The sequence below is a fragment of the Sebastes fasciatus genome, chromosome 1 (assembly GCF_043250625.1).
Source record: "Sebastes fasciatus isolate fSebFas1 chromosome 1, fSebFas1.pri, whole genome shotgun sequence".
Taxonomy (NCBI): Eukaryota; Metazoa; Chordata; class Actinopteri; order Perciformes; family Sebastidae; genus Sebastes; species Sebastes fasciatus.
The window spans coordinates 32,824,891-32,835,467 of record NC_133795.1 but is presented as its reverse complement, the minus strand read 5'-3'; the positions used below and the strand labels follow the sequence as shown (position 1 = coordinate 32,835,467).

Sequence of the window (10,577 nt, the reverse complement as noted above, 5' to 3'; positions counted from 1 at the left end):
AGTAAATAGTCTCTTGAGAATGAGACCCAGTGTCTCAATGAGATTACTTTTCTTACAGTGTAAATAAAGATTAAATAAAAAATAAAAATATATATATAAAAAACAGATTAAATTCAATCTCATCTGTGCAGAAGTGTTTTTTTAATTCAGTATAAATTCTATTTTGCATTTGTGATACTGTAACTAGGGCTGCAACTAATGATTATTTTCATTGTCGATTAATCTGCTGATTATTTTCTCGACTAATCGATTAGTTGTTTGGTCTATAAAATGTCAGAAAATGGTGAAAAATGTCGATCAGTGTTTCCCAAAGCCCAAGATGACGTTCTTAAATGTCTTGTTTTGTCCACAACTCAAAGATATTCAGTTTACTGTCATAGAGGAGGAAAGAAACCAGAAAATATTCACATTTAAGAAACTGGAATCAGAGAACTTTTTCTTTAAAAATGTCTCAACCCTATTAATCGATTATCAAAATAGTTATCAGAATATATTAGCAAAATAGTATAGTAATAATTTAATAGTTGATAACTAATCGATTAATCGTTGCAGCTCTATACTGTAAAGCCCTAAAAACACTCAGTCAAAGGCATTATGTTCATCTTTATCTATACAAGTCATCAAGGCTCAGCCTACTTCAGTTTATAGTCAGTAAATGAGAACCATGGTGGCTCAGTGGTTCCAGTACAGTACGGCCCGTAGTCCTGCCTTTGTGACTGTGTCAGCAGCCTCCATAGACAGAGTCATTATTAGGCTATCTTTCATTAATAACATGCTCCGTCGGGAGTACTTTAGGTACATTTCTAGTTCAAACAGGAAGGATTTTGAGTTCTGATGACACATAGGGATCACTTTCACGTTTCGGGAAATTTGTCTAAAGTTCAATTGCAGAAATATAATACATTTCAAGCAAATGCGAGGCACCAAAAATTAAAAATGTTATCTTTGAAAACAGAGACACTGGAAGTGACAAAATCCTTCAAAAGAGTAAACAAGGCAGTGGACATAAAGTGAAGAAGATTTGTTGAAGGCGAGTAAAAGAAAACACTATGTATAATCCTGTGATGGAGCCATCAGAGTTTTGAATCATTAATGTAGTAAACAAACAATTGATCTTGCATATAGTCAGTATACCGTAGGTTAGATACCTCCTCATCTTTTATTAAAACTCCTCTCATGTCTGCATGAAACTGCTCATTGACTGAAGCCAAGTACTGATTTCAAACTTTTATTTGAATTAGATACATATAAATCATTTATTTTAAAAAGTGATAAGAGGGTGATAAATGCAAATTCACAAACAGACAATTTCAGGTAGGTTCATAATTCACATTAATTACAATTAAAGGAATTGATTACAAAAGGAATGCCACTGCTGCTTTCAGGTGTAGACAATAAAATAATATATTATGTGACTGTCACAAAGAAATTACAAACAATTATGAATATTGGCAGTAGTGTTATGTTCACATTAGCATTTTGCTCACATTCCACTTCTTTTAGCTTCCCGACGTGTTGATATTCACCTGGTGCGATGGGCAGATCTGTCATCATCGTGTACAAACATCATCATTGCACTGCAAGAGAAGGTACAAGAGAAGTCAAGTCAGTTTTATTTATAAAGCCCGATATCACAAATCACAAATTTGCCTCAGGGGGGGTTTATAATCTGTTCATCTTGTGACACCCTTTGCCCGTTGACCTTCGCTTCAGATAGGGAAAAAATCGTTTAAAGGGTGAGACAGATAACCTTTACTTAATCAGAAGAAACCAATTGAGATCAAAGTTCTCTCTCACAATGGTGCCCTACATAATCAAAAATAAAAGTTATACAATAAAAAGTGTGAAATCTAATAGCTGACGCAAATGCTTCGAAGCTTCAATAATTGCCATGTTGATCAACCTCCAAATCAGTATTTGAATGCTTAGTTGTTTTGTTTTTGTAAATAAATCCCAAAATAGCCCATGAAATAAGGAATAATCCCACAACATTATTCATTATTCATATTCAACATGAATTGGAAACATGGTGAGAAAGAGGAGGATGGCATGAAATGGAGCTGCAATAATTAAATTGATTAATTAACTATTACATTTATCACCAACTTTTTGGATAATCGATTAATCGGTTTGAGTTATAAGAAAAAACGTAAACTGAATATCTTTGAGGTGTGGAGAAAACAAGACATTTGAGGACGTCATCTTGGGCTTTGGGAAACACTGATGGACATTTTTCCCCATTTTCTATAGACCAAACAACTAATCGATTAATCAAGAAAATAATCAACAGATTAATGAAACTAGACTAATGAAAATAATCATTAGTTGTAGCCCAAGGATGAAACAGGATCATTCTGAGGATGTGTCGACTAGGCCTCCATGAAGCCCAATGTTGCTGACTTTCACTACTTATCTGTGAGTTACTTACAGATAAGGTGATGGGTGAGTAGCACTCCAATTACAGGATAAAGGCCCATCTCTAGGTAACTTTGATTGTCTAGACTGAGCCTCTTGTTTATGGGGCCTCAGAATCGTTGTGCTGAAGTTAAGACAGTGTGTTCTTCTTCAGGGAAATCTAGTGCGAGGGTTTCCATCTCTAGACACAGATAAGAGAAGTAAACACCGTCTATCAGCTGTTTGAACAGGAAGACATTACTTTGTTTTATCCGGATGAGCCAGTGTCTTAACTCAACAACAGCAACGTTTTCCGGGCCTCTCCCACACAATCATGTCATATAGCTCGTGACTCGCACTTGTTTCCGCCACCTTTTGACTCCTCGGAAATAAACAAGGTCGATTCTGTCCCGGGGCTGCAGCTATGACTTATGTTGGTCTTCAGACAGGTCATGGGGAAGCCATACTGTACATGTTGTAAAAGCTCTGACATGGTGGGTTTTGTGGGAAGCATGCAACAGAGCCAGGGGGAGCGGGCCTTGAAGACCATGTGCTGGATGTCGTCATGCCGAAAGCTCTGATGATCACAGGACAAAAAACCCTGGTGCTCTGGACATAAGACATCATGTCCATGACCTCTGAGCAATTTGTCTCTAAATGTGGTTTTGTGGTATAGAACAGGGACTACATTTTAAAAGGAGAGTTTGGGTGTTTTGAAGTGGGGTTGTATGAGGTACTTATCCATAGTTGTGTATTACCTACAGTAGATGACGGTAAAAAGATTTTAGCCAAACGGCAACCTCCGGTGTGGAGAGGTGAAGCCGCACAGTCACCCGGTCAGAACGTACATAGAAGTGCACAGACTTTTGCGGGTATGTTGGCCGTGCGCTGCGGCCTGGTGTGAGACCAGGTTCCGTCCACTTAGGCTACTGTTGGTGCTGCAGTGCTGGGTTAACCTTTAGCCGGCTAAACAGAGTAGCATGTAGCTTGTAGCTCGTTCTCTTCCATGATATAGCCTAGTTTCTTAGCGTGGTAGCTTCGAGCTAAATAGGCCTGTTTCAGTAACCAGACTTCAGGCCACCTATAAGAAAGGCCCAAATGTGAAACTTATCTATACAGTTTTGTCATCTGAGCCTGCTGCTTTGAAGAGAGCATGGATGAATTTCACTTTCAGTTACCCGTGGAAAAGGGCTGTCTGACGGCAAGGCAAAGCGCTGACAATTCTAAATCAAGGGTACACTTGAACTGATAATTGATATTGACATTTTTAGGAGGGCCTTTCTTTTAGAGGGCTAAAATGTGTTTTGCTGCTGGCCCCGTCCACAGCAGCATACTACTCCTTTCTGTTTCTCCAAACTGTTGGCATGCCGACCGTCATCTATAAATAATGCACCGACTATGGATAAGTACCTCATAAAACGCCAGTTCAAAACACCTGAACTCAACGAATCAACGTGGCTCAGTCTCTCTTCTTAAAGATGGAAAATATAGTATTTATTTATACAGTATGTTGCAGTTTCTAAGTGGTAATCACTTTTTAACATTAGCATGACAATACTTAAAATCCTGCTGTGCACATTAAGTTGTTAAGTTCAGCATAGCTACTACCATAATGTTAAAAACATGGTAAAGGCACAAAACGTGTGCTGACATCTGTATTCTATCCAAATGCCAAAATCATTTTTCTAACTACCTGGCTCTTATGTGTTATGTGCAAAGACTTTCCAATGATATAATAATAACAGTAATCAGCGACACATTGAACCTATTAATTTCTCCATGATACCCTTGATATTTAATTCTGTAGAGCACTGCTGAAGCTGCTGCTGACGGTCTTTGTGAGAGAAATGAGAATATATATTTCATAAATCTTGTGTTAGGCTTCCAACACTGATTTTACTGGTTTTTGCTAGACTGCTTCTATGGTATTTGAATAATGACATCTCGGTTTGTGTTTGCAGAGCATTTCTAAGTGCAATTAAGTACAGACAGAGATCATAACTCTAGTTTAAAAGGCTTTTGGGGCCTTTGGCACAGACACTGACAGACCATGAAGATGGAGTAATAAGTGTGAAATTGTCTATGAAAAGGCGACTCTGATGCGCGTGTTGCTGCTGACGTAAAACAGAGTCTGTGGGAAAATAAGTGACGAACTGACATCGGTCCAGTGTGCCTTAGTAAACACAATGATACCATTATATTTAACCCTTCACTATGCAGCTTAAAGTTCATTCAAAGTTGAAGAGGGGAGCAAAGAAAATAGAGGAAGGAAATGAAAAATGGAAAATGGTGATAGTGTGAATCTCATATCTTTTCATGTATATTGATGGGATGTCTTACCACTGGCATCTGTCCTGCTTCTGCTTTGGCTGAGATGCCCAAAGCCTTAGAAATTTCCTCCAGAGGTAGGTGGTCTCCTGGTGAATCCTGGATAAAGTGCACTAGAACCTTTTCTCCACCTTTGCAGAGCAAAATCAGAAGAATCAGAAGAATCAGAGGGATCATCGAGTACGCAGCTTGTCAACTTTATCCATTACAATCAAAGATTGTTGTGAATCTGCTTCAGGGAACTCATGACTCATGAAAAGCAGTAATGAAACGCAGCACAGAGTACTAATCAATATTTAACACATATTTCTTATCCATGTGTTACTGGTGATAAAACTAGAATTACCGCCTCGCGGTTGTATGCCTCCGTCAACCGATTAAAAAGCAGTTTACATCCATGTCCCTCCAAAATGTCATCATTTTATCCTGTTAGATATTTGTGTGAAATTGTCATAATAAGCATATAAATTCTGGAAAATCTAATCAGGTCATCCTCGAGTCCAAGAGGATGTTTTTGCCAAATTTGAAGAAATTCACTCAAGGCGTTCCTGAGATATCGCGTTCATGGGAATGGGACGGACGTGAGGTCACAGAGACCTTTAGAGCTGCAAAGATTAATCTATTAATCAATTAGTTGTCAACTATTGATTCATCATTTTGAGTCACTTTTTAAGAAAAACAGTAATAATTCTCTGATTCCAGCTACTTAAAAGTAAATATCTTCTGGTTCATTTACTCCTCTATGACAGTAAACTGAATATATCTAAGATGTGGACAAAACAAGACATTTGAGTACATCATCTTGGGCTTTAGGAAACACTGATCTACATTTTTCACCATTTTCTGACATTTTATAGACCAAACAACTAATCGATTAATCGAGAAAATAATCGTTAGTTGCAACCTTAGTGACCTTGACCTTTGACTACCAAAATCTAATCAGTTCATCCTTGAGTCCAGGTGGACGTTTGTGCCAAATTTGAAGATTCTTCTATTTAATAACATTGAGTCGTAAGGAACTAAATAGCCTCTTAAAGGGACAGTGTGTGGGATTTGGTGCCCTCTTGTGGTGTGGTTGCAGATTGCAACTAACTGAGTACCCCTCCGCTCACTCCTCCCTTTCTAAGACTGTGGTAACTTGAGCTGCTGAGTGCAAAACCGTGGTAACGCCGTTCGCCTCACTCAGAGACCATCTGTACCATAATAACACTACTTTAGGAGCAACGGAAGTCAGACGGCGACAGGCGGTACCACGGCTTGCACTCTGCAGCTCACGTTACCGCAGTTTCACAAACGTGTCGGAGAACTACGGTGGCCTTCAGGTAACGTAAAAACGTGAAAGTCTCTCTCTAGAGTCAGTGTTTGGTTTGTCTGTTCTGGGCTACTGTAGAAACATGGCGGAGCAACATGGCGGACTCCGTGAAGAGGACCCGCTCCCTATGTAGATATGAAGGACTCATTCTAAGTTAACGAAAACACAACGATTCTTAGTTTCAGGTGATTATACACTAATGAAAACAGTTATGAATATTATATTACATTTCTGCTAAAAGATCCCCCGAATTGTTACACACCTTTAAAACATTCAGATTTATGCCTGAACCTCCTTCAAGTGGATAGGTGTCCAAAGAGGAGTAATGCTGGGAGAGAAGTGTCTCCGAAAAGGACTTTTGGTGGAGCCAAGATTTTTTAATTTGAGGAGTGAGACAGGACAGAATGACCTGTAATCTACTTCCTCCAGCTGATTCCTTTCCATAAGAACAAGCGGCCCATACCACACCATAAAAGAGAGTATCAGCACACTAATACATATTGTTGACTCTCGTCTTAGTTGTCCTAGAGTTGTGCTGTAAATCATTGTTGGACTGACTGTACCTCTCCTCTCCACGTTAAAAAACCTCTCTCCTGTATGCTGATTAATTTCCGAGAATTATCAACCCAACACACTATTGTAAATTTGAATAGTTTAATTGAATAGTTTAACTCTATTGTGCTTGTGTGTATACACGAAATAAAGAAGTGAGGAAAGTCAGCAGCCCTGGAGAGCACTGACATGGAGGGTTTGGAGAGCTCACTATGAGCATCCAACTTCACTACAATGATGTGGAGCAGCATTGCCCTCTAGAGGAGAGGCTGCAAGAATGCACTTCTTTGACCAGTTATTTACCTTCATTTACATAACAGGACAAACTTCACCGTTATCAATGCAATGCTACAAGCTTATTTACGTGTTCACATCCACGGTTCATTAGGAGTTCACAACACAGACCTTTACTAATCCCCCCTCTGGGTGTATACTGATCGTACCTTTGGCCACAATGAGCATGCCTCCGCTCTGGAGTAGATCTCCTGAGAAGTTTCCCTGGATGCCTTCAGCGTTGGCCTGAAAACATCAGAGAAAACAGGCTATCAGAGGTGAGTGTGTCAATCTGGGTCCAAGCAACTTCACTCCTGCTCCGGTGACCATGATAGGACCCATGAAGTAATCATATAACCATGAAGCTCTATACCTTTGAAGCTGCAGCTCGTACTTTCTTCCCCAAAGCAGCAGGTACCACACTTATGGCTGTGTATCTGAGTGTGAAGAAAAACAGTTTCTCAATTAGAGATCATCACAAGGCATCTAATCTTTTGCAAAGGAGTGAAGATTAATGAGCGGTGAAACCTAATGACTTTATAATTCCCCACAGCCCAAGGAGATGTATCCAAATTATTTAATGTATTTACACAACAGTCCAAAACCCAAAGATATTCAGTTTACTATCATATAAGAAAAAGCATCACATTTGAAAACTGGAAGCAGTGAATGTTTGGCTTTTTTGCTTGAAAAATAACTTAAACAATTAACTGATTGTCAAAATAGTTGCAGATTAATCATCGTGGCTCTTAAGTGAATAATTAAAGTTAAGATCATCCTTGACAATCGAAAACCATGCACATCGGGGTCAAAGCAAACCATCAGTGATATAAACCAAACAGCTTCTCTATTACACGAAGGGAATGTGGATTTACTGAACTCACCTCTTGAAGCCCAAATCCTTGTAGCTTTTCTTCTGTTCGTCAACGTAAATGGCTAAAAGAAGAAGATGATAGATGATTATTTGAACTGTTTATACTGTTGAAAGTGATGGGTTAATAAGCATGTATCCTTGAATCCTTGTGACACACACAATGTTTCTGTTACATAAGTTTTGTTGTGCAAAGGTGACAAAGAGGCTATTTCCACGTTACAATGAAGGTTGTTGCAGAAAAGTTGATGTAAAAAAAATTTTTTTTTGGGGATTCTGATATTTTTGTTCCTGAACAGCATCAAATTCAGAATCGCTTTAAAATCTCATACATATGTCAATTGTGGCCAGGTGACAGCAATGTGAAATGCACCATCAGATCCTGTTTCACAGGATTATCTTGTTTGTTTGAACCCAACGCAACAACTGGGGAGACGATTCCATTTAAACAAAAAAACAGGAGACAAATGGCTACAAAAGGGACAGATGTCATTAACAAGTATTTGACCTTCATTCCAATCCAGCGGTGGAAGAAGTATTCCGATCCTTTAGTGAAGTAAAAGTAGAAATATCATAGCCTGAAAACACTCCATTACAACTAAAAGTCCTGAATTCAAAATGTTACTTAAGTAAACGTACTGGATCATCAGATAAATTTACTTAAAGTATCAAAAGAAAGTGCTGTTTATGCAGAATGGCTCCTATTAAAGTGTAATATTAGTTTAGAATATTATATTGTTCTGTTTTTAATCACTAGTGAAGACATGCAAAAGCATTTTAATGCTGTAGTTCTTCAATGTGGAGACAATTTTAGATACTGTGTATACTACTGGGTAGATTAGTATTGTAGTATTGTATTATATCATAAAAGCATTTCATATTTGTTTAATGTACAACTGAACATGTAACTATAAGAGACAAATAAATGTGGTGGAGTAAGAAGTACAGCACTAAAATGAAAATACTCAAGTAAAGTACAAGTATGTTATATATGTTATTACTAAGTACAGCACTTGAGTAAAGAATAGAAGTATTGTCCCAAAACAGCTGTTAAAATTTGGTCTTTTGATGTTTATTTATGCAGTTGGATCATTTTACATCCTAAAATCTTTGGTCACATTCAAAAAAGAATGAAAAGACGGACAGAAAGAAAAGTAATTAGGGCTGTAGTGTAAAAATAGTTTTAGTGGAGCAGATATAATCCTTGTGTCAATATGTGTTTTCCATAACAGTTAAAGCACCACATATTGTCATGTTGCTGTGTCAGCGCAACACAAATATGCTCTTTTGTCTTGGATGAGTAGGTACTGCTTGCTTACATCCTTTAAAAAACCCTCCTTCCTTGAACTCCTTCAGCCCGAACTCCTCTGGTGCGACCCCCACCAGCGCCACGCCGCTGGCTCTCAGGTCCGGCTCTAGTTTGCTGACCTCTGTTGCCATCCAGCGACACACCTGACAGCCAAACCTGCGCAGGAAGAACAAGACCACCGGCTGGTCCTGCCACAGAGTATGGAGCTCCACACTCTGAAACACACACACACACACAGAGAGAGGGAAACACTCACAGTGAAACCAGGTGACACACACTCACAGGGCGGCTGTGGCTCAGAGGGTAAAACAGGTTGTCCACCAATCGTAAGGTCAGTGGTTCGATCCCTTTGCTCCGGTCACATGTCGATGTGTCCTTGAGCAAGACACTTAACCCCAAATTGCTCCCGAAGGCATAGCCATCAGTGTGTGAATGAGTATTAGTAGATTAGATCCTGATGGGCAACATTGGCACCTTAGCAGCCTCTGCCATCAGTGTATGAATGGGTGTATGAATGGGTGAATGCTGACATGTAGTGTAGAGCGCTTTGAGTGGTCAGAAGACTAGAAAAGCACCATATGAATGCAAGTCCATTTACCATTTACTAATACTGTATATTCATATTTATATATCTGCATTTGACATACTATGTATTGGGACATACCAAATCATTTTCCTGGCACACTAAATAGTATGGTAGTATATGGTAAAATGGGGTGTAGTAAATGAGGTTGGGGTGAGCAAAATATCCATTTACCATTTACCATATGGGAAATGGGTGTAGGTGGATTCTACTAATCTGTTTTTACTGTGAAATCACACATCATAGATTCAAACTGTGCAATATCATGATTCACAGTCACACGTGTGTTTCCCTTCAGATCCTCATTATGTCACCCTGGAGGCCTCATTTGACACCTATTATATGAATGCTGTGAGGTAATGACAGGGTTAATACAGCAGGTCTCAGCAGGGAGGCTCTAAAGGGAACAAGGCAACCTAACAACACGGCTTTATATGAAACAAAAAGCACATTTAAACACAAACCAGTCAACTGAATAGACATGAAATAGGATGAAAGCTCAAAGGTGCACATGTAGCTTTCTAGCTTTATCTTTATCTCACCTCTCCAGTTTCTCCACTCTTTAACAAGTTCTTTCCAATTTGAACAAGGTCGAGTTTTGCCATTTTCTACGATTGGACCTACACGGACTGTACCGACTGAAAAGAAGTGACAATAAATGTAGTTTTCTACCGTAGTTAGTGTTTGAGTAACACCCGACCAGCAGCACCACAACAGTTGCAAAACATCTGCATCCTGATACGCCCACTGAGCCCTGACGTCCAATCAGATTCCGTTGGTGCTGAAGAGTCAGCCAATCACAGGGCGCGGTGTGTGGAAAGGGGGCGGGGCTTCGCAAGGGTCAGCATGTGTATTTTACCTCTAAAGACAATAAATACTGGATGTATTTAACTTAAAGTGCCTACAGCTATTTGCTCTCACATTTAGTCATTGTTCACACCTTGCACACAACATT

At 39.2% G+C, this 10,577-nt stretch overlaps 1 protein-coding gene across 1 annotated transcript; it reads right to left on the bottom strand.

The window, feature by feature from the left end:
• Nucleotides 1-1,218: 1,218 nt before the first annotated feature.
• Nucleotides 1,219-10,371, bottom strand: prxl2b (peroxiredoxin like 2B). Its single transcript, XM_074644077.1, has 7 exons — nt 10,165-10,371; nt 9,050-9,254; nt 7,744-7,795; nt 7,233-7,296; nt 7,030-7,105; nt 4,735-4,853; nt 1,219-1,577 (listed from the first exon to the last, which is right to left on the bottom strand). The coding sequence occupies exons 1-7, from the start codon at nt 10,225-10,227 to the stop codon at nt 1,551-1,553; spliced, it is 606 nt and encodes a 201-aa protein (XP_074500178.1). The 5' UTR covers nt 10,228-10,371; the 3' UTR covers nt 1,219-1,550.
• Between the last annotated feature and the right edge of the window lie 206 nt (nt 10,372-10,577).